Raw genomic sequence first — 25,838 nt, 5'->3', positions numbered from 1 at the left:
AATAAATGTCTGTATTAAATAGCATGCTAAAACATGTATTAAATATTAAAAGTACTTGATATATAGTTCTGGGCAACTTCCATAGCCTTCCACACATGGAAAAGAAAATTCTACACTAAGAAGGGAAATAAGACACATAACAAAATCTGGTTTGCTCTTTTCAAAGCTTTCTTTCAGCATTCATCCAATTGTTTTGCTGCATCTGCCACTCTGACCCATAGTGCTGCACTGCATGCCTGTCCCAGAACATGCAAATATCAAGAAAAGATCTAATTATGCAGGAAGTGTTTTCATTGCTTTTATTTCCACAGTAAAAAACCCTCCTGGTATCACTAATTGCAATGGGACGGGTCCTAAGGGCATTTACTCAAGATCGGGCCAACCCCTTTCATTATTCATCCCTGGAGGCCCTCTCCTTGCGGTAATAGGGCCTTTCAATTAGATTTTTGGAGATTTTGCATCCTGACAATGACTCTGGAACCTCAGCGGCTAAACTGTGACACAACAAAAATCTACCCCCTTGTGACAGTGCTGGAAGGAGAGATCAGGTTGAATAGAGTGATGGGAAACTCTGATTCTAAATTCTGTTTTTTTCAGAATTCATCTGGAAACAGAAATATGTGTAGCTTCCATCTTCTACTACATAGCTGCTGATATAGGTAAACGTGTGCAAAAAACAATGCTTCAGTGAGATTTTACCATGGAAGAATCATAGTCTGGTGAAATTAGTCCAAGATATCTGTCTTCTTGGTTCTGCATTAGAATTCCTTGTATATGAGTCAACCATGCACAGCTTAGGCAGGTATAGCCAGCCAAAAAATGGACTAACATTTCTGTCTGTATTTTTCCACCCCAACCCCCAGCCTGTTTTTCCAACTCTTCCCTGGTGTTTGGTGTAGGGGGTCATGCTGAGTGGGCCAACTGAAGTCGTCTTGAACTTCTCCCACCACTAACAAGCCCCAGCAGAGCTCAGCTCAGAGCAGACAATCTCAGAGTTTCAGTACAGAGAACAAGAACCCACCAATCCTGCAGGACTTCTTAATCTAACCACCTCAATACACAAATACATAGCTTTGTGTAACAAAGAAACATATGATGAAATTTACATGTGTTTACTTAAGAGATGCTTTTCTTCAAAGCCTCTATAATTTGTGGACTGTAGTTTTACATTTACATTTATTTATTTTCTCCAAAGCGACTTCTAGTGAACTCTATGTAGGGTTACCAGCCCACAAACCTTATTCACCAAGGTGACTTACACTGCTTACAACGGGTCACCCATCCATACATCAGTGGAACACACTCTCTTTGTCACTCACACACTATGGGTGAACCTGTCTTTGGACTGTGGGAGGAAACCGGAGCACCCGGAGGAAACCCACGCAGACACAGGGAGAACATGCAAACTCCACACAGACTGAGTGGGGATAAAACCTACGTCCTCTCGCACCACCCAGGCACTGTGAGACAACTGCATTACTCGCTGTGCCACTGTACCACCTGACATTAACTGTAAATATCAACGATCTACTGACTTCAATCATTTTAATACAGTGACACGGCAAACTAAAAACAAAGTGTACAGGATGAAATATTGGCGGAGAAATACTCCACTGTCCAGTTCAGAGCAAATCCTCTGTTGTGCACAGGTAAAAAAAAAGTTTTCTTTTATCAATTAATTCATGTCCAAGAGTAAATTAAATTAAATGAAAATAGGGGCTCTGTTTGCATCTGGTTAGAGATCATTCTAATTTAACCTAGGGCAGGTAGGTGTTACCTTCCACTGATCAATCCCCAGTAGATATTACTACTTAATGCTAATATTTAAAACAAGCCAACAAACAAAAACTGGAATCCTCTTGATATTATTATCATCATCATTATTCTTAGAATGTGGGGGGCGTGGTGGCCCAGTGGGTTGGACCGGGTCCTGCTCTCCAGTGGGTCTGGGGTTTGAGTCCCGCTTGGGGTGCCTTGTGATGGCCTGGCGTCTCGTCCTGGGTGTGTCCTCTCCCCATCTGGCCTTGCGCCCTGTGTTGCCGGGTAGGCTCCGCTTCCCCGTGACCCCGTATGGGACAAGCGGTTCAGAAAATGTGTGTGTGTATATTCTTAGAATTGTTTTTACATTTGGCCCTTGTTCAGACCAATATGCACAAACTACAAGTACAGGTGAAGGGTAAGGGCAAGAAAGGCTGGCCTGATAAAAGAGTAGTCAGGGAAAATGGAAGTTGAAATAGCAATTAAACTGTAAGCAGGGCTGTAGAATTGTGGAGGGTTGTGGAATTTGTATTTTTTCCTTGCTTTTGTGACATTACTTCCACATTCCTAGTGAACTGGTGTCGCTAAACTGAAATTACAACATGAAAGCATTTGGACTGGTGTCCAGTATAGGGTATTATCCTGTTCTGTGCTTCAAAGGACTGGTTCTGGATGACCACGATCCAGTCTGGGAAAGTGGTCTGTAACAATGAATGAGATATACTGGTGTTTTTCTGTTAAGTCACTTAATTTTCAGCTGTGTCAAGCTCTATGAACCAAATATACATACTGTATGCGTAGTGTATGTGTCACACCCCCGGGAACAAGCGGATCGCCAACACCTGCGACCAATCAATGAAGACCCGGGATAAAAGGAGCTCCGTGTCCGAAAGACGACGCGGATTCTTGCAATCGCTCTCGTGGTCTTGCAGTGTCAGCGTTCTTGTTCTGCTCTTTGCCTAGTATTCTTGGTTATCGACCCTCGCCTGCATTCTACGACCACCGAGTATAGCCTTGCCTGTGAATCGACGTCTGAGCCTCATACGACCTTCGCCTATCCCTGACCCTGATCGTGTCCTGCCCTTCAGACTTTGAGGAAAGAAATAAAACCAACCCGCAATTGGGTCCACTCTCACCACCTGTCTCCGGCCAGTCTGTGTGACAGTATACATTGGATTAAACACATCTATTACACACAGCCAGTACCTTGGTGGCAAATAGCCTGCCAAATCTGAACACAGACAACAGTTGTACGTACATTTGTTTTTTATTCTGTTTTAATTGTAACATTGTAATGAAAAAACTAGTTGTCTCTGGAGTTCAGTATTACTTTTTTTTTTCAAATCTTGGTTGTAACTGGACTGAATTGAATTGAAATATATTTTGAAGACTCGTGATTCATGAGTGCTATGGTGACAAACTATTGCACGAGGTGGAACGTTGCTAGCATGTGACATGGGAGAGATTTAGACCTAATTTGGACATAAGAATGCTAAACAAAGTGCTTATGTAACAAAATGCATACAGCAAGGCAGATGACCTTGGATTAGTTTTTCACGTTTCCCTGGACTCGGAAGACATTTGCAGAAGCGGATGTGCCCCCAGCTGTTTTTTTTCTTTTCTTTTTTTTGATCTTCCCTGGAGTGCAAATGTGCGACACTGCAGTTCAACTCAGGAGAGTTCTGAATATATGGTTGCACTGGCCATGTTATGGGTACCGATAAAATTGGAACCCCGTGGCACAAGCAGAAGCATGGCTGGGGAACTTGGATGATGTCTTTGCTCCTTCCCACAGTGCTGCTCGTTCTTACCAAAAGCTTGCAAAGTTATCACATTGCACAAGATAAACAGTTACTCTCCTCTGAAGACAATCAAAACGGCCGTTAATAAAATGCAACCCGGACTCTAGGCATGGCAATGTTTTATTCAACAGCACAGGAGCAAGCTGTTTGCAGATAAATCCACCCAGCTCTGTTAAAATTGGGTATGTATTTATAGCTCTGTAGGGCACAATGAGGACCAGGCTGTTATCATGCATACATCTCTCTGAGAGGGAGTACAACCAGGCCTCTAGAAAAAGTGCCAAATTTCTCAGTTCAACTTACATGTAAAAAAAGGAATAATTGAACTCAATGACTAGATCATCCAGAATTCCTCAGCACTCTGGTCATGGCTGCTTGGAACTTTGTGGAGTCATCAGTTTGCACAAAAGAAGGCTGTCAATCCCACGGATTGCTTTACGTAACACTGAATTTGTATTACATTTACATCACTATTGCCTGTACAAATTTCTCTTGGTCCGACAGAGACACCACAGGGAATACTGTACATGCAAACAGAAGTGCTTTCTGGATCTACATGGTATAATAACAAAGACAAATCGCTGAAATATGCAAGGAAATACCAGTAACATACAGCCATAATTACAAGCATTTCCAAAGATTTATCAGGCAACCACTGCTTGTCTGGGGAATGCGTTTGTCCAGTAAATAAAATGGATTGTACACTCATGACTAAAGAATATTACTCTAAACTGCCCATCATAACACTTATATTACAGATCTGCAACATAAATGAGAGGAAGATATAAAACGAGTGAGACATTAATTTGAATATTTGATACTTATATGGCATAAATCCAACAACAGATGTTCCTACAACAGAAAATAATCCAGTAGAAATGAAGGAAGAAAAACAGAGAATATAGATTATTTCTAGTTCAATACGCAGAAATCATTCATCATCAAATCAATCTTCATCAAGCACGCGACCAGGTTAAATACTAACTGTAGGGTAAGAAACACACACACACTTTCTGAACCGCTTGTCCCATACAGGGTCACGGGGAACCGGAGCCTACCCGGCAACACAGAGCGTAAGGCCGGAGGGGGAGGGGACACACCCAGGACAGGACGCCAGTCCGCCGCAAGGCACCCCAAGCGGGACTCGAACCCCAGACCCACTGGAGAGCAGGACCCGGTCCAACCCACTGCACCACCGCGCCCCTACAGGGTAAGAAACACTTTGAAACTAAATCATGGGTTTTAAATATTCTATTTGAGGACAAAATCATTGCAATTGCATACAATTTTGTGTCTTTGACAGAGTACAGGGGACATGGGATGAATGAATCAGTATAGAGAGGAGGCTTCTGCTTCATTCTTTTGTGCAAAAAATACAAAAAAAAAAATATGAAACCTGGAGTTCAGTCAAAATCTGAACCTTTTGAAAATTCTTGCAAATGTCAGAACAACCATTGATTGTCCTAAATTAGAGCTGTTCTGCTCCCGTCCAACCTCAGTCACATTCCTGCTCATTTAGATGGTGAAAAACGTGTTGACAGCCCTGCTGCTCCGATCACAATCAACGCGCATAACAAGACCTAGTGTTTCAGAGAACTTCCTTTATATTAGCAGAAATATCACCTGCCTAAATGTGTCAAAAGCATCGAGGCTGACTTAGAATTCTTAATTATTCATTTATAATGTGCAGATTTCCTAGCAGTCTTAAAGAAGAAGAAAAAATATATAATTTCTTTCAATAATTCATTCTATATTCTTTCCATTGTCTCTTCAATAACCAAGATAGTCCTGCTGTTCTGTCAGCAATAAAGAAAAAGTGAAGGATAAAGTTCTACATGTGCATTAGTTTTAGCATAACGCTGTATATTATTATACTATGATATTATCTTTGGGTCATAAAGCACTAAATCTACTGCAAAGGAGCTGGCAGAGAATCTGTTGTGGAATAAGGTTACTTCTTTGTCAGTGATATTTTTATTATACATCTCAGAAATTCCCTGAGTGAATCTGTAAACAACATCAGAGCTGGGTTGAGCAGCAAGAGTAAGAGGATAGAGGGAAGGTGGAGGATAAGGTCAAAAGTGAAAAGAAAGACAGGTTACTACCAGCAAACTGGCTGGAAAAGCAGTGCTTTACCTGCAGAATTCCCCACGCAGTCCTTGTTTTGCCAGAATTTGAGGTGGATGGTATAAGCTATTTTATTTACAATAATTCATTTAGCTGGTGCTTTTCTCCAGAACAACTTACAATGTTTGTCCAGGTACAATCACTTACCCATTTATAGAGCTGAGTAATGTTACTAGAGCAATTTTAGGGTAAATACCTTGCTCACAGGTACTAGAGCTGGAAGTGGGCATTAAACCTGCGACCTTTGGGTCCAAAGGAAGCAGGTCAAACCACTACGCTATCATTTAGCGATGAATACATACATATTACAAGATTCACATTTATTTGTTTAGCTGACACTTTTCTCCAAAACAGCTTACAATGTTGAGATACTTAACTATCATTCATCCATTTTTACAGCTGGGTAACCTACTGAAGCAACTCAGGGTATGTGCCTTGCTCAAGGGTTCTATAGGAGGAGAAGGGAATTGAACCTGCAACCTTTGGGTCTAAAGGCAGCAGATCAAGCTACTATGCTACCATCTGTCCATATAGACTCAACTGCAGTCTTGAGGAACTTATCTACATCTAGAGCCAGACCTACCTAAGAAGCAACATAACTGAAGTTGTAGTTGGAGAATGAAATGAAAGTTTAGATAGGGAGAGCTTGTTTGTTCAACTTAATCTGAACCTCCACGGGACAGTCACAGTATCCATCCATTTTCATTAACTGCTTGTCTTGGTCAGGGTCACGGTGGGCCGGAGCCTGGGTACACACTGTGTGCAAGGCTGAGGGGGGCGTACACCCTGAACAGGATACCAGTCTATCAAAGGGTGGCCACATGCACACACAATCACCCACCCATTCATTAAGGACAATTCAGCATCACCCATTCATCTGAACTGCATATCTTTGGATTGTGGGAAGAAACCAGAGCACCTGGACTAATCTGATGCAGACACTGGGAGGACATGTAAACCACACAGACTGAGGCAAATTTGAACCTCCACCCAGCATTGTGAAGTAGCAGCACTACCTGCTGCACTGACATCACAATATTCTGTTATCAAATTATAGACATGCCAACTGCCAGTTAGTTGTGTATATAATTTACACAGATATTATTAGATAGTTGTTTCCTGAAGTTATTTTCAAATTGTACTATTATGTGCCTATTTAAGCTCCCAGTGACTATTTTGGTAGCAGAGAGAAGCTTCTCAAAACTCAGTGATAAAAACGTAAGTGGGTTTTCCATTGCAAGAGAACACCTGAGTGGACAGGCAACAGTCAACATCAGTCATGCGGTTGGCAGCCAGCTGTTTTATGATGATGTGTTAAATGTCTAACCTTCAGAAAGACAAAATGACTCAAGTTTTAAAAAGAGTTTACACTTCTGTATGGAAAAAATGGAACAACATTTGTTATTCTGTTGTTGATATTTGAACAACGGTTTTCACTCTATTTTTTATGTATTAATAGTTGAAATTGTATTAATACTACTGTTATAATTTTTACTGTTATTGTTCATTTTATCTTTGGCCAAAATTCAAGTTACAATGTTTTTTATTTCACTTTTTGGCATCATTAAAGTAGCTTTGTAACTGGATAATTTATTCTCTGTTTGTACACAAAATTCCAATATTTAGTAAATGGTCTTTTTATTTAATAATTTAAACAATTATTTTATTTGTATTTATAAGCATTTATAAATAATATTGTTCATGTAAGCATAGCAGTTTTGTTATTGCTCTTTTGTAAAAATTCACCTGCTAAAGTACTCTATTACTCTTTATACTACTCTATATCCATCTTAAGGCTCCCAGAGAGCTAAGGCTGGCTGTAATGCAAAGAGCTAATCATGATGCAACTTTGGCATGCTGTCATTGTTTATTAGTATTTCAAAACTGCACCCTGTAAATACCTGAAACACTGCGGGTGCATGCATCAGGAGAGAACAAAGTGAGCATATCCTCTACAAAATCTGTCATTTCAACTATAAAGATGCAAGAGAAATCCCAGCAGAATAGGAATGGATACAACAGATAAGCTAAAATAAAACTCTTTGTCGCCCCATTGCTGATAATGTCAGTTCAACAAATTATGCAATACATGAAGCGGCAAGACCTTATCTGTGCTGTTTATTCTCCACAAGTACATGCATTGCTATTTTCTTCTCATTGCCTTCCCTTCTTCTACAAACTAAAACTAATACCGGCGTGACCTCACTGCTGCTAACAGTCAGTGGACATGTTTTCCTCAAAGGATGGGAAAAATACCATAAATTCCTGTACAGTATCAGCAATAACCGTACCTTTGTGTAATGCCACTTTCATGACTGACTCTGTGCCAAGCCAACGAATCCCTCCGTCATTTTGGTTGTGCCCGAGTTTAGAATGCACAGATATATGATACACGTTTAAGCAAGAGCGCGAGAGTCAACCACACAAATGGCAGCGAGCCCACCGGCAGTGACAGCTACCGCAGGTAGAAAAGAAAATCCTCTGGAAGTGGCCTGGTGCAGTCAAGGTGTTTGCCTCGATGTGAACAGGCAGGGATGCACAGTCAGTGACCAGGACATATCAGGGGTGAAACTGCTTATCTAAGCTTATTGAAATCGATGGGGCTCAAAATTTGAATATAACATGAAGAGACAGACAGGAGGGGTGAGGGCCTTGTGTGGCTTACTTGGCTCCCAGAGTGGCCAGGGAACCTCTTCATTCCCTTAATGGCCAGCTTGTTCTGTTAGGGCATAGCAGCGCTTCCCCTCAGCCTTCCCCACACGGCCCCCTCTGTGGAGCTCCATTTCAGAGCTAAAATTACTGAAAGGCGAAGCCAAACACTTGACCTGATATTCTCAACATGCCTCTCCTTAATGCGCAGCTTATGGGTTCGGTCCTCTCTATGAATGAATTATCCAAGTGAATTAGGTTGGGTTGGGGAGGTGTGAGGCTACCAAAGTAGCAAGACAGCACAAAATATAATTCTGTGGGTGTGCAGAGCCTATGTCAAAGGTTCAACATCTAAGAAAGCACGTACATAATGACCTTCAATTTGAAAAAAGGACACAATCCTATTTCCACTTAAAACAGTCATACTTCTGGCAAAGCTTTTTATACTCAGCTATATACGCTGATGTCCAGTGGGCTATAGATGATGAACACTCAAGTAAAAAAAAAAAAAAAAAAAAAAAAAACATTCCAGAATGTATGCTAGCCAGATTTAGTCAATTCCTCATCAGATCTGCATCCATGTGTCATCTCTGTAATATCAGAACTCATTGCAAATCTGACTGTTAATATACAGCATGTCCAAGAAATTTACGTGGACAGAAGGAACAGATATGGTTAAGCTCTGTTAAAAGGGCTGTTTCCACTGCAGCACCCATTTCATAAGCCCCAGTCTTACTGAATAAGTGGAACTGTATTGCTGCTTACTACTGCATTAGAACCCATTTCCAATGTTAAAAAGACTTAGGTTCATCTGAGAGGTGATATAACATGAAGGTATCAGCAGAGCTAAGGTAGGTCTAAGAATTAAGAAGGCAGTACTGAGACATGGGCCACACTACAAATTCATTTATTATATAAGTTTTACCTCTAAGGCCAAGAACAAGCACAGAAAACTGTTTCCTTTGTGAGCTTTATTGAGATGAGTGGGTGATAATAATTTCACCCGCTTGCAGGCATGTGGCTGATGTATAAGGTAGTCACTGAGGATTTTATATTCTTGTACTTATATTCTTATTGCTCAGGGTAGCAGGTCAATGCAGTGATTCCCTGCTTTATAAACAAACAAACAAACAAACAAACAAATAAATAAATAAATAAACATGGAAATATCCAATTATTTCCCTTTTCAGTAGTGAGGTAACATCAGGAGACTTACTCAGACTTCCTGAATGTTGTTCCAATTTTCATCCAAATTAGTATGGACAGCATGTTCGTTAAACAAAACAAAGACAGTGCTGTAGATTAGGCCTCAGGCACTGTATCTGGCCTGTTGATACAGGGTGCTTCATTCTGTTGTTTTAGCAAACAATCTCTAGTATCCACTGTAGGTTCTTTTTGTGCATCAGTGGGACAGTCTAGAAAATGAGGTCCTCACAGCCCTTGTTAATGAATCACAAGGCATTGCAGTTCTACTGTGGATCGATACACTATAAAGCACAAGCATGCTCAACACCTTGATTTCATTTAATCACAATGAGAAATTCATAATGCAGATGGGGCTTCTTTTCAGATTAAAGAAATGTGCATTTTTGCCAAAGGTATGACAGAAACTATATGTGGATCACCATTCAAATGATTACCTGTGTTAGGATCAACCTGCCACTAAATGAGGAGAAAAAAGTGTCAATTTATCTGATTGAAAACACCTCTTTTGGAAATGTGTTAAGACACAGACCTTCAACCCTGACCTGTATACATCATGAGAATGAAAAGTTAGGAATCGATATAAGATTACATTACTCGTATTGATCCACAGATTTCCATGACTTTTGACTGTGGGCTTTTACTGATGCTACAACACCCAGGAAGCAGAGGTAGAGTCATCCGTATCAGACTCTACTACCGTGCTCAAAAGCAGGATGTGCAACCATCATACTTATTCTTTAACATCTGTATCTGTAGATTCTTCTCTGCCAATTTGTATTTGTTCCGTTTGGTTTCTAAACCTCAGAAAAACATGCATATTTTGAGAAGTTGAACACTATCCTTTTTTTTCCCCCTTTTTTTACCATGGTGGGAATGGTTGGTACTTGACATTTTCACTGTGGGGGGTTTTGTTCACTTCATTATTAAAAAAGTACACCCCTGAAGAGCTAGTCTTGAGCTCTGCGAGTGCAGTCCCAAAACGGAAGTGTTTAAATCACTCTCATCCCACACAGTGCCGATAGCTCTTTGGTGCTGGGGATTGTGGGTGTTTGGGCATATGGGTGCATGTGCACACACAGACTGGGGTACATGTGAGTGACACATCAGCTTTTAGCAAGTACCATGGGTTACCCCCTAAGGCATACAGACGTAAAATGAAAGACGGCTGGATAAAAACCAAAGGCCAGTGTGATGTAATTTAATGCAACTGATTGGCCTCTCTGAGGTACCTATTGTATCAACAATACCACTAAACAAAAAGAACAAAAATTTAACATTACATTTTAAGGATATGAAGCATATTTCAGTATTCATGTCTTTCATGATTTGATGGGTGTATATTTATTTCCTAGATGATAAATAATCTGATACATACAGCTACTGCTACCACTACTTATACCATTGATTTCTTACTGTTTACTAACACCTGCATTGTGGTCTGAAGCACAATGTATAGATAACCCAAAATGAGGACTGAGTATACTTTTGTTTGTGAGCTGACTGTCTGGCACAGGAACCTAACTTTGCTTCAAGGGCTTGAGCATGCAATCGTCGGTCGTGCAGAGCAGTGACAATAAAACAATCAGCTGCCAGAATTTACGTTCCTTTTGTGAAGGCATTTGAGGCTCTTCTTGGGTTTCTGTCTTTGATGGACATAACAGCCCCTCCTCACCCTATGCCATCAGCCCCCCACCTGCCTAAAGAGGACAGACAACTGTGTTTCAGCTAAATGGATCTGGCACAGCGGGTTCATCATTGCTGGCCGGTTGGCAATGTTATGCTCGTTCCCTCGTTGTCCTCGCCACTTGAAGGACTCCTCAATCTCCACCGCCTGACGAGTGCCGGCGGCCCTGTCGTTGCGAATCACCCGTTGCAAAGTTACGGCCGTGCCTCTGTCGCCCTCGGCACCAGCCGCTCGCATCTCCATTCTGCAGTCTTGTGTTCCTGGAGGTGGCAAGGTCCACCCCACTCCAGAGCAAACATCACAATTACACCATCAAAGTTGTTTTACCAAGTCGCCCAGAAATTGAAAATGGGTAAACGCTGCAATTTGAGGTATGTTTTTTTTTTTTGTTTTGTTTTCTGCAGTCAATTTTGCAGAAAGAATTTTTTTTTTTTTTCTTTTTGAAATAACATGAACAAAGAGACCTCTTATATTTGCTAGTATTACTAGTCCTAACCATATATTTGGGGGCGCAACTGGTTTGGCCTGTGCCTGCTATGTGGCTGGTCTGGGGTTCAAGCCCTGCCCGATGTCCCTTTTGGCAGACTAGCGTCCCATCTAGGGTGTGTCCCCTCCCCCTTCGGCCCTGTGCGCAGCGTTGCCGGGTAGGCTCCGGCTCGCCGCGACCTCGCTTGGGAGAAGTGATTGTAGCAATTGCAAAAAACAAAAAAAAAAAAAAAAACATATATTGCCAGTTCAAGCCAGGCCACTGGGGACAGAGTCAACTTTCGGAGCATTCAAAAAGCAGAGTGGATAATTGCTTTGCTTTTCATACAGCTGTATCATGGACAATATATTAAAATCTTGTTAACCCCTAAAAATGTACCCACGTCCCCACACATTTGTCTTTCAAGAAAAATTCTTTCTTTGTCATGAAATCATAGAATGCTTCCACTAGCCTGTTAGCAGGCACAATACCACAATACTACACTTGCTGTGTGAGTGGTGGACTACTTCGAACAGGTAGAAAAAAACTGCCTTGAGACCACAGAGCAGCCACTTGGTGGGGGAGTTCGGACTACAAAGAAAGCAACAAGGGCCTCTCTCGACAGCACAACTCTCTCACTGTTTCTGGAATGCAGCACCATTCTAAGTGGTTTGAGTTGACCACAGCTGATGCATTTTGGGTAAATTTTTGAGGCTTACCAAGCCAGTGTTCCCCAGTGATCTTCCCGAACCCTTCGCGGTACGCATCCCAACCTCTGAAGAAATTGACTGATCCATCCTCTCGCCGCTGGATCACCTGCAGAGGATAAAAACAAGAAGAATCAGACATGCTGATAAGAGCAAGGACATGTGTTTGCCTTTGGGGGGCTGATCACAGCCACCACCCCCAAGACATGCATATGAAATTTAAATACAGCTGTGATAGTGACATTTTATATTAATGACACTGAGCATTCAGCATCATGGAGACATTACTTTCCAGAATGAATTAACAAAGTGCCAGACTGTCATGTGAAAACACACTCAAAGTCACATCATCCCAATTTGTCAGCTATCAGATCCATTTTTTTTTAAATCTAACAATGTTTAATATACAGAAAATATTTTCCACCTCCTAGCTGAACACAGAACACATGTTATGAAATCTAATGGCTTTGACTTATGTAGTATTGAACAGTCAGTGAGCACAATGATCGTTCAGATAAAATATATACAATACACAAAGGAAGAAAGAAAATATATCTTTTAGGACAGGGCAAAGCAGAATATTACTGGAAGGGATGTGTGTGGATGAAATAAAAAGAGAAATTAACACTAACTGACTTCTTGCCCTTTCACAAAAGATTAACTGGACAGACAATGGATCAATGGAATTTGAAACTGACCAGTCTGCTATGTGAATAAAGAAGCATATAGGGTGGACATCACAAACAACCCACTTTCCCTCACTAAAGTAGGAAAATAGAACAGCTCAAAGGTTTCCCTACAGCTGGGCAACCTGGGTGGTATTTTTATGCGATGGACTGAACAGAAGAGTGAAAGCAAAGTAAGCCACAAGTGTCCTACATCTCTGGAAACTGTTGCAGAAAAGCTGGGAAGACATCAGCTGATTTTCTGCATAAACTTGTTCAAATTGCCTGTTTAAAAAAAAAAACTAGTTTCCAGCAAATGCACTTACACTTTTGACTGGTGCTGTGTATAGTAGCTATTCCCAAGAAGAAAGAAATTGCTGCTTAATGAGTGATGGCTCAACTGGATACATTTATGCCATCCTATCCCATAGCCCTTAAAGTTGCCTTAAATTGTCAGTCCTCTTTAGGCAGCCTTAAATTTAATAAGCCTTTCATTAATGTCATTATGTAGAGTATAAGTTTATTTGCGCTTTAAATTTGTCTTTCTCAAACTCTCTCATTCCCTCATTTACAGTACAACCACAGACATTTTTAATTACTGAAATTTCGTAATCCCAGTAAATGCTTACTGAGTTACCTCTAGGTAGCAATCCAGATATATCTTTAATATACTTTGACGCACTTTATATATCATGCAGTTTTTTAAAAAAAATACAGTGAAAATCTCATGTTTCTATTAATATTTCATTGAAACAACTTTGAAAATTCCCAGTGGAAAACATGCCTTTGCTACAAATTAAAGCGTTAGATGACTGGAAATAAGCTTACCATCAAATTCTGCCACACATCTACTAACCTGTATGAGAGACATGATGAAATTTAGGGTGAGTGATGTGTATAGTGGTGACTTTTTTGGCAAACTGCTGATGGTAGATCCCAAATGTGAGGCTCACAAACATAAGAAAACATCATAATTGGCTTGTGCTAAAAAAGCTGTAGATATCAAAACGGTTTCTTTTCTCTCTCCTAGTGTATTTTGAGATGAGCCTAAACCATTGGTGCCCAATTTCTCCATTCAGCTTTTCTAGCTTCACCTTTACAATGCAACTGTGTGTTCTGCACACCACACAAAGTGGGTCGAACAATCAGTGGAAAAGCACACCCTTGGGAAATGCAAGATGGGGTGACAAGACCAAAATGGGAACACAATCCCCATCATTATAGCACCATGGAATCAGCCACTGAAGTCAAACATCCAGTTTGAGATGGTTTGAGTTGGGGTGAGATTGGAGTGGGACATCTCACAGCAAGCAGTTTCACAGGCTCTGGTCCTCTCAGAAGTATGGGAACTGAGGAAGGTCCCTTTAGTTAACTCTTAAGTGCCCTTTCTGAATGGTGGAGCCAGCATGGATTGAGGACTACAATAAGGAGAAGGGGTCTTCAAGCTATGCCTGACAATGACTGCAACAGAATTTGATGACAGTATCAGTTCTGTCTCAGTTTGTGTATCCCCCTTAGTCACATTTGCTTCTGCAAAATTTATGAAGAGTAGAAAGAATTAAAAGGAAAATTATGTTGCATATTACAGCATGATAGTCTTTTCTCTATTGCACTGAACTTAATTACACCCTTAGTTCTAGACTGATAGCTGGGTGTACAAGTAAGACTAAATGAAAATAAAAATTACACAGCTATAAAACAAACTCTCTGAATGATAAAATCCCCCCTTACTAATTTCAATCCCCTTCTATTCATAATCAATAAACAATAAATCATTCTGCCACTTTGCTGCTCTATGATTGAACATAAGAATATTTTTTAATATTGTGTATGCAACTTATTTACTGTAAAAAAAAATATGGATGTTTGTTAGAAAACAGCAAGAAATATGCTGTACAAGAAATCACCTGGCCTCATTATGTTCATAACTCTCGAGAGATCAAAAGATTTGCCAGCCAAACAATGGGTGTGTTCACCTGTATCCTACATAACAGACGTTACTATAAAATGTAGATGTGAGGACCTGAGAGTTTTATTTTTCTCTGTATTCTCTATTCTGTGCTAGCAGGTTAACAGTAAATACTACTGTGCGTAATTTTGTAAAAGACAATACTTCTTTACAATGAAACAATTTAAAGCTATCGTAGTGCTTGTTATATTTTCATTGCAGGGGATTAAATTAATTTCCCTTCATTTACAAAGCAAATATGACAACCTGGACATGAAGGATCCTATCTCTCCAGCATAACACCTTTTTCTGCTCTCATTCAAAGACTATACGTGAATGAGGTGAAGCCACAGCATCTCACAAAGGTGTACAATGACCAAGGTGGCAATCTGTCAGTAACACTGGCTTCACAACACATTATCCTTCAGTAAGCGCTAAGCTGAAGAGCCTCAGGCTTACCTACTTGAAGCTGTACTGACAATCTCAATCACAACTCTAATTGTCTATTGACCCCTGGAGCAAATGCCTAAGACTCTTCGTTGGGCACCAGTGCCCCAATAGCGATTTGTTTTTCCAACCACATTCGGTGTCATGGCTGCTGTAGCAGAGGTGCTCTGCTGTCAGCGATGTTTGAAAACATGCGGCAAGATGCAGCAAAGAACAGAATGTGGTTTTCCCACCCCTTGTGGAAAAGCTCCACAAGGCTGTAGCCAAGAAAAAAGAAAAAAGGCTGCTGGGCTGGCAGACGAGAGTCCTTCATATGCCAGCAAAGATGCCCTCCGCCTGTCAGCCTGACAGGCAACAGAACGTCCGGGGCCTCACTGCAGAAGTCTGTGGGCGGCAGGAGAGAAGCCTGACAAGTACAGACCCTGAGAGCTGTCAATTAATAGCAAGGATGACCCCTCCACGCTCCAAAGTCTGTCACCCTTGATCCTTCAGGGTGGGCTTGCTACCAAGTATACAGGAGGTGGAATGCCAATGGAGAGAGCACCCAAAATGAGCTGGGAGGTGGTTGGTGGCTGAGAAGATGTTGCTGACAGCCAACATTTGTGTCCTCTGGTGCAGACTGTAGAGTGATTGACTAGCAACAGGACCACAACAGTGGAAAAATCAGCCTAAATATTTACAGTTAATCTTCTAGAGTCTACTGCTTCTCCTGAATGCACCAGACAAACTGTGCCCCTTGCAATGATCTTTTTGTAATCTAAACACATTCTATAGTATTCTTTATACACAACTGGGGGTAAGCCATATTAACAGTTAAATTTATATGGTTCCCCTCTTTTTTCTTGTTAAACCATGACCAGAACATTTTTTTTTTTTATACTTAAGTTATGGAACATGGCTGACAACTGTTACATATTTGGCAAGGAAATGGTGTGGTCTACACCTGAAGCTACGCTAAGATAAGCTTTTAATAGTACGGTCTACACAAGGAGTTCCCTCGACAAACGTGGATGATTTTAGTGTTCAAATTTCTTCCACATGAAAAATTTTATTGGTGTGACAATTAAACAGCATTTTACAATGTCTGGACAGTCATCTAGAACTTACTAGATAGTGCTAAGTGATCACACCTGTGAAATATTGCAACCTTTTGACCTTCTTCCCTTGTTGTGTGTGGACATGTTTGAAAATTCTCTCTGTACTGTCTATGTCTGTATGTTGCTGTGACCCAAGGCTCTTCATAAAACTTAAAACAGAACATAAAAACAGTAAATAATTAAATAAATTCCTTAATCCCCAAACATGAGAAAGAACTGGAACCTCGAACTGGATGTAACCTTCTCCATCTAGACCATCCCATATCACCTTGGGAGAGACTTCAGCATTTGAGCAGTACTACATGGCTTACCTCAAAACCAAGCCTATCGCTCACAAGCACAGAAAAATACAGCAGGAAACTTGTTTACTTCTTCTTCAGAGGGATGACTTGTGAGAAGTCAATGTTTTGCAAAAGATGAATTCTCTTTATTTGCTATGGCAGTACCACATTCCCCAAACACATTTTACAGCTGTATTTCAATGTAATTTGTACCCATATTATAATTATAATTTCACTCCAAGGTAGCACAGTGGCACAGCAAGTACCGCTGCCACCTAAGTGCCTGAGCTGTTTGGGTGTAAAATCAAATCAGCAGTCTGTGTTGTGCATATTCTCCGTGTGTCTGTGTGGGTGAACTCTGGGTGCTCTGGTTTCCTCCCACAGTCCAAAGACTTGCAGTTCAGGCGGTTTTGTGAAGGTAAATTGCCTGTAGTGTGTGAATGAGTGAGTCAGTGTTTGTGTGTGTGTCCAGGGTGTACCTCCCATCAACCATGCCCTCGGTCACAGGATAAGGGGTAACTGAAAATGGATGGATTTCCCTCCAAGTCTCGATTATTGTTTCCTACATTTGCTGTTTAATTTCTCAATGCACACTTTAATATTGGGTCCTCTTTCAGAAACATTTTTGTTTTTTAACCCTTTTCTTGTAGGGAGTATGACAGCAGAGACTTTCATTAGTTGCTGGGCTTGAAACAGATTTCAGGAACAGCTTTATGAAGTAATGAATTACCATCCCATGTGGAACCCTACCTTAGAAGTTATAAATGGAAGGCAAATTTTATCACCGCTCAGATATGTCAAGTTTGCTTGCTTCTTGTTCTCCACATATTTTACATATCTTGCAGAGCTACAGGTTTCCTGCATTCTGTGCAAAGTGTTTATCACAGGTGCACAGCAAAAGCCCTATATGACATCATTCATGGTTAACCCTAATCCCTGCCCAACTGTAAAGTGTAAAACCTGTAGCATTTGGTTAGGATTACTTGCGTGAACAGTCCCACAGATATGTGAGTGCTGGGATAGGACTCTTATACTTACCTTTGCAAATTAAGTCTTTGTAATCCTTGATTAAACTTAAAACTACTTAAACTGCCATAAGCCATTCGGTGACTTGAAATGCATTGCTAGGTGCTGACAGACAGAGCTAAAGTGGTTTCCACAAGCTGCCTGGAGAAGACTTAGACCTCCAGGGGTGATTTCTGGCAGCAAAGTCAGCAGCAATAAAGCAGTGCGTGGTTCTAACCTAATGATAGCTAAACACAAAGATCACTGCTGTGGTTAAACAGCTGTGATCGACAGGCTAATTGATAGGCCCGATCCACACCAATCTGTAAAGCTTCATTTTGGTGACACGACCTGTGGGGTAGGCTGTGGATGGAATCCAACAGACAGGTTTAGATAAAGACAAATCACATAGCAAGAGAGATCTTTTAATTGTATTATGGTCTGTTCTATTTGCTCTCAAAAGAGCCTTGCATGACTCCAATGAAGCACTCAGTGTAAATTAAAACAAAACTACAAAGGAGGGTGACACTAAAAGAGCTGCATTCAAAGAGAGAGGAAAGTCAGAGGACTGGATATACTAAAAAAACAACAAGTATATGATATTAACAATTTCAGGGTTAAGTACATTTCCCAAATTTGTTATCTGTTTCCGTATTTCAGACATTAATTTTACTGGTTGAATATACATGGTCTGAAAACTTTTAGTACCATGTTGGATATTTTTTCCATCTGAGTTTTCCACGTATTTATACAAATTAATTTTCTAGAATTGTGCGGATTTTACTGATGGTATGTTTTAATTACAACATAATGAAAGCAAAAAATGTTTCTAAGTATCATTCTAACTATTTCGTTACGAGCTTTTTAATGAAGTGAGTTTGGCAGGAGGCAAGAAAAGTATTGTCAACTATGGCTCCCATTCCTTACCCTTGGATAATTAAGCACTTGAATTTTTCAGCAAACCTTGTTTTATGGAGACAAATTAACAATATCTAGTTAAGAAACAGAGGCGTGCTGGTGTGATGGCGAAGCAGGATTGGCCGGTGCCTGCTGTGTGGCAGGTTTGGGTTTTGAGCCCTGCCTGCCATGCCTTGTGACGGACTGGCGTCCTGCCCTGGGTGTGTCCCCTTCGGCCTTGCGCCCTGTGTTGCCGGGTAGGCTCTGGCTCACCAAGACCCTGCTTGGGACGCATGGTTGTAGATGTTGGTTGGTAGTCAAGAAACCTAAGAAATGTCAACTTTTTCAGTAGAAGGGAACATCTACTTCTAGACATTTTCATCATCGATTCTTTTGAGCAGCTAAGTGCACCCTAATTAATTAAATGGATGGTTGGAACCAAACACACTGTGTCCTTAAGGCCAGGAATATACTGGACAAAAAAACAAACACAAACAGTCAAAGATGTTGTTTTAGGTTTGCTGAAAATGAGTTCCAATGGTATGATTACTGAAATTAAAGGAATTAAATAATAACAAGCCCAAACATTTTCTGATTAGAAAGTGTACTAAAATGCGGTTTACAAGTCTATATTCTGTTTTAATGCATAGGTCTGTCAGGAAGAAATTACATGATAAAGTATGATATAGTCAAGGACTCCCTTGGAAGAAAGGAAAGTCAAGAAAAATATAGTGACTACATACAGCTCAAACTAGTCATTTTCTATGGCACATCAGGTACCCATATACTCCTGGTGATAACAAGCAAGAGAGGAAAACCCAATGATTTTGAAAATCTTTCAACAATTGGTAAAGGAAGGTGGTATATACTTATGTTGCCTGGTTCTCTTGATTTGTTCTCGACTTTTGCTGTCATGAGTGCTAAGTTGTCTCTGTCTTCCCTTTGTTGACTGCGATCCACGCACTGCCAAAAACTGAAAAATAAAAGTTAGTGCTGTATGGCCCCACTGTGCTCTGAACTGTGAGGGTCCACTGGCCGCAAAGCTATTTCACACTTAATCAAGCTTCCCTCTTAATCTTCACCTAGCTAGAGGAGATAATACACTTTGAAGTGAATTGCATGAGGGATGACTTTTCTCTCACACCTTGCTTGCAGGACATGTCTCATTATTGGTCCTGTACTGCTAACCACTCCACAAATCAAAGCTGTTTTGCGGACTGTTTTGCTGTCTCTTCTCTGCCCAGCCCCTCTTACCCTCACCACTTATCCCTGATCCTGCCTGAAGCAGCAAAAAGTCTAATCACGTGTTCTAGAGACGTTGGTGTGAAAGCTGGTAAAGACCACTTTTTCCACCAGCTGGAAGATGCTTTTGATATAAACGAGTCAAGATGGATTAGCGACAGCAAATGCTCACTCAGCTGACCCACTTAGATCTTGTCCCTCCCCCTGGGTATTGCCCTGGTCTGCAGTATTCAGCAGTGTTATATGGCCTTGCTTTAATACTGACAACAGAAAAAAAATACTTTCTTAGTCATTAGCCTGAGATACACTTAAGTTCATCAAAATTATACTCTGAATTATTCCTTGTTTCCACACAGACAGCCAGTTAAACTTACAATGGAAACTTCTACGTACTTAAAAAATAACTCAGTTTGCATTGCCAATTTTTACATATAAAGTATTAACTTTATATAAAAGTATAAATGGAATTATTGTTTTTATTACATTTTTTTCCACTGTAAAAATGTAATACTAAATGTTTCATGCAGCATGTTTTCAGGCAAAAACAAAAGTATGTAATTTGGGAGACGGATATGCACAATTTTTCTGAAAACAACCAGCATCAGTAGCAGGACAGTACCAGTTTGCTGTAGATTTTTGATTCCCTTTGCTAACTGCAGGAATAATACTGGTATTTTTTTGCTCATTTTTATCTTTAAATGAATTCTCCAGTAATCTAACATCAACTCAGGAATACTATCATGTCTGACAGGTTCTTTTTATTCATGAATGTAGTCAAACTAGTTAATTAAAAAACAACTGCCAAAGAGGTTAATTACAAAACTCTAACTAAAGTCCACTTTTATGTATAAATAAAGGCATCAGGATATTATGCAATGTACTGTATATAAATATACAGTGAACCACTTGCACAAGTAGAAAAATTGTGTTTTCTGCATGAATTTACAGTGTCATTGATTATAAGTGCACTTATTATGCCATTCCATATTGCCAATACAAAAACCATTAAAACAAAATCAGTTTTCAATTTCTTTGTCCATTGAGACTCATACAAAATTAGAGCAACCATCAGTTGGAAAGTTTATTCTTTGAATTTGCTGTGTATTCCTCAATGCTCAGTTTAAAAATTTTGCATTATTAGTAAACAGTCAAAATGCTTTAGAGCCCAAAGTTGGTTCAGGAATAAGCATCAACACAAACAAATATGAGGGTTAACACCCTCTCATCCTTTTTCTCCTAGTCAGCTCCCAGTTGCTGAGAATGAAAGGGCAGCATAAAACAAAAGAGCTGATCTTGTTTCCTTTCTCGTGTCCTCAAATGTAAAAAACCTCAACTGCTAAAATGTACACAGAGTTTCAGCAGCCCTGCCCACCCCCATCACCCGCTTGCTCATAGAACCACTTGCATAAAACTCCCCTATTTGGAGCTATAACTCGAGTTATGGAGGTGATAGGTGAGGAACTTAAGCATAGTCAGATTTCCACACTCCTATTAAAGGACGTCAACTGTGTCCCAGCTCTGTCTTCTTACTTTCATCGCCAGAATGGCAAGGTGTACATTATCACAATTACACTACTTTCTTGAAGAGCTGTCACCTCTATGCAGGGTTATTCCAGAGCTTCTAACAGGCAATGCTTAACATTTAGAGATGATTGTGCTTGGTGGGTGTTTCCAAAATTATTCCTGGCTGACTGTCAGTATCACTCTAACTTAGAAGCTTACATCCTGCACTTGGAGTTTGCACCTTGGAAAACAACGGAAAACAAAGAAATCAAACACAAATATTAAAATAAAAACACACCTGATAACCAACCGGAATACTAGGCTGCAAACATAGCAAGGACTGGTATGTCAAACGAGTGACACTGTCCATTTTTTAGTGCTTTACGGGATCTACACCCTAACTCACATATACTGTATTATTAACTTTGTTTTATAAGAAGGACTTTATGATGTACCTTCTACTTATTTTGCTTGGTTGGAAAGCCGTTCCAGAATTTAACTTTACCCACAAATGTTTCTGAGAAACAGAAAAGTTGGAAGATGTACCAAATTCTCTGGAACTGGGTTATTACCAAAAGCACAGAGTAGACATGGGAAAGAAAGCTTTTTGAAAAGAGAAGCACATTAAAGAGCATTTGGCACAGCTTAAATGCACCTGGGGTAAAAAATAGACAAAATGCATGCAATCGTACATTCAATACAAAACTTTTAGTTTTCTTTGCATTTCAGAAGTAAATATTTTACAGACAGTAGTACTTAAAGCATCATCAGGCCACCATTAATTATGAATGAATCATTCATTTTTACTTGGTTGCTTTCAGCAAATAAAATAGTAATAAACAAAACATCAGCCTGGATCACATATTCTGAAAAAACCTGAAAGAAAACTACACTTCCAGACTGAAAGTCCTGAGGACTGTCTTCTTCCTCTGCTGAGACTGGTATTAAGATTCAAGCATGTCTGTAATCACTGAAAATCATTGTGTTCCCTAAGATCAATAGCAAATCTGGCACATTTGAAAAGACTGTAAAGCTGTGAGAAATGCTCACTGTTGGAATATAAATAGCACAGATCCAAGAATCGTTACAGCTCTCAGACCTTTACTGTTCATGTAAAATTCACAGTGCGGAGAGGAGAAACAAAGAAAGAGAAAAGATATGACGGGCCTTTTTTAACTCTTGTATTAACGTTACTCTTGCCTTTCACAACCCTTTCAGTCTTGCTGCAAGAAGAAGGCTGTTTTTTTTCCTCCCCCTATGTCTTTGGTTATGAATGTGGACAATTACAGCAATTACCTGGAAGCCTGATCATAGTCAGGGAGCGCTCTATATTGAACTGTACTCAAACCTGCTCAAATGAAAGAGGAAGTGTCATCCTCTATAGGTCCACTTTCCCCCCTACAACTGCTGCTTTGATACGTCATTTGCTTGTCAAGTTTCATTTAAAAAAAAAAAAAAAAACCATGAGGATCACCTCTCCAGCTTTATTGCTCTGGGAAAAGGGACACATTACAATCCATGTCCAAAACTTCTTGGATTTACTAGTTCAGACAGATTTGTCACCTTTCCCATGCCTGCTAAAACATGATCGAACGCCAAATAAATCACTAAATACCAGTGTGGTGAGTGAAAAACTCTTGCTGTGTTAATACCAAAAAAAAAAAAAAAAAAAAAACCATCTGACTGACAACATATATTTTTGAAATTCAAAATCCATTAAATTAAAATTCTTGTCCATGTTAAACACTTCACAGAATGAAATAAATCTTGCATATCAATATGAAAAAGTGCTTTCATCTTTGAAGCCAGATATCCACTGGGAACCTGTTTCAATAAATGGTGGCTTGATTCCTTTCTGGGCTCATATCACTGACTAATCTGAAAATGGCTTCTGCATCAGTGATAAATATCATATTCAGCAGGCATACCTCTGAAGCATAATCAGGAGGAATTTGCCAAATGCAATGTTGGTAATTATGCTATTTACTACATCACAAATGTTTTGCGAGTATACATTAGTACATTAATTTCCATAGAAAGGTAGTTGAAGCATGTTTCAGTGACAGTTTCAGTGTCAATAAAGTTTCCCTCAGTTACATTGAGTTTTCATTTTGTGTAGTACATGCTTCCCCATCCTTACAAAGGTAATTAATTCCTGAAAAACCTAGATTGATGTATTCTCATAACTAAAGTACATAATCACCATCTATTTCAATGGCGAAAAATATTTATGCATTCCCAAGCCCTGAAATTGACACCAATTTCTGCTAAAATATCATACAATCTCTTTAAAATGGACATAATTACTTTAGTAGTATAGGGGGTGTGGTGGCACAGTGGGTTGGACCAGGTCCTGCTCTCCAGTGGGTCTGGGGTTCAAGTCCCGCTTGGGGTGCCTTGCGGCGGACTGGCGTCCCATCCTGGGTGTGTCCCCTTCCCCCTCCGGCCTTATGCCCTGTGTTGCCGGGTAGGCTCCGGTTCCCTGTGACCCCGTAAGGGACAAGCGGTTCTGAAAATGTGTGTGTGTGTACACTTTGGTAGTTACTTCAGCCGTTATCACAACAGCATAACGTGGCAGTTTCCCATCATTAATTACTCTACAATATTGTTTTTTTCTGTTCACCTACACTCATTTAGATCTTTTGTACATGCATTGAACACAACAATTGCAAACAGAACACAAGCAAATATTTATGGATTATTTAATCTTTAATGCAAAAAAAAAAAAAAAAACTGCAGTAAAACAAATGAAATCAATGAAACAATGCAAATGAATTCACACTCATCAGCTCACTCTGTGTGTTACTGATCTGTAGAAAAGATGGGTGAATAATTGTAGGGAGTTCAATGCAGTGTATAAAGCACTGTAGTTCATCTCAGATAAAAGTGTCATATATATTACTAATTAATTGTTGTCCATCATTCTGGAGAAAAGTGTGTGCTAAATTAATAAATGTAATTGTAAATGTGTCATGTTGCTCATTTGTCGGGAGGCACGCAAAATCAAAATCTTTGTGAATGCAAAGAAATACACACACACTGTCCCAAGCAGGGTTGTGGCAGACTGAAGCCTAACCCGGCAACACAGGGAGCAAGGCTCGGGGGGGGGGGGTTACACACCTAGGACGGGACGCCAGTCCGGCACAAGGCACCCCAAGCAGGGCTCGAACCCCAGACCTGCCAGAGAGCAGGTACAGGCCAAACCTGCTGTGCCACCACACCCCCCCACAAAGAAATACACACACACACACTTTCAGAACCGCTTGTCCCATACAGGGTCATGGGGAACCAGAGCCTACCCAGTAACACAGGGTGTAAGGCTGGAGGGGGAGGGGACACACCCAGGACAGGTCACCAGTCCATCGTAAGGCACCCCAAGCAGGACTTGAACCCCAGACCCACCGGAGAGCAGGACTGTGGTTTAACCCACTGCACCACTGCACCCCACAAAGAAATACTTCATAACTAAAGTAAGTATATTCAGTGAAACTCCTTTGAAATTCCAAAAATGAAATTCTTGGAACTCAAATGCATGTGTCTGAGGTATGACTGTATAACTACTTGGTTCTACTTTGTAATTTATCCTAAATCATATACATTCAGAGCTATTCACCAATACAATCACACCTGCTATAACTTAATGGCCTGTTCAGCATACCATCGTACATTTCTAATGAGCAATAATGAGCACTTGATAGCTGGCATAGGATGAGTAGAACATAATGCCTTTTTACCCCTAATTAATGAATGCTAACTTGCACCTGACTACTTTTTGAACCACCCATAATTTTTTATTTCTGCAGTATCTCTCCCGATTATTATTGTGCTCCTTATACTCTGGGCTGACATTAAAGGTTTGTATCAGAGCTTGAGATGCCAGCACTAGCCTCTCAATGACTGCTATTATCTGCATTGTTGGACTGGATTTCTGCCTTTCTCATTCACTAGGAAAGCAAAAATGTAGGATTAGGTTTAGGCTGAGGCTGAACTAAGAAATAGTTGCAGACCATGTGCCACCCTCCACCAGACAGCCAGGAGTTAGAGGAGAATACCTTTATCCGCATGACATGCTGTGAGGAAGGGGCTGTCTCCAGATGGCAGGCACGTGAATATAATCACAGTGCTAATGAACCGTTACCGCCCATAAAATGTGGAGTTGGGACCAACAAAGACGAAAATGTCTCGCTGCATGTCAGATTGCCTCCAAAGGTTTAGGTTTCATATTTATGTGGTTCTCTTTCACTGAGCATTTTTGAATTTTTATAAATTCACACAAAAGGGATCTATAATCTGATCACAAAGGGGTCTTGTCCAACTAAGCACACCATTGAGCAACTTCTAGCAGAGGTAAGGA

The 25,838-nt window shown here is 40.3% G+C and overlaps 1 protein-coding gene across 1 annotated transcript in view; it reads right to left on the bottom strand.

Moving 5' to 3' along the window:
• Positions 1-25,838, bottom strand: part of fibcd1a (fibrinogen C domain containing 1a) — a 97,293-nt gene that overhangs the window by 13,576 nt on the left and 57,879 nt on the right. The window contains exon 6 of the mRNA XM_029259584.1: positions 12,412-12,508. Coding sequence (XP_029115417.1) covers positions 12,412-12,508 — 97 coding nt within the window. The remainder of the gene's footprint in view (positions 1-12,411; positions 12,509-25,838) is intronic.

Source organism: Scleropages formosus, chromosome 17 (assembly GCF_900964775.1).
Source record: "Scleropages formosus chromosome 17, fSclFor1.1, whole genome shotgun sequence".
Lineage (NCBI taxonomy): Eukaryota > Metazoa > Chordata > Actinopteri > Osteoglossiformes > Osteoglossidae > Scleropages > Scleropages formosus.
Note: the sequence above shows the minus strand (reverse complement) of the source record. Positions and strands in the feature narration are given on the sequence as shown.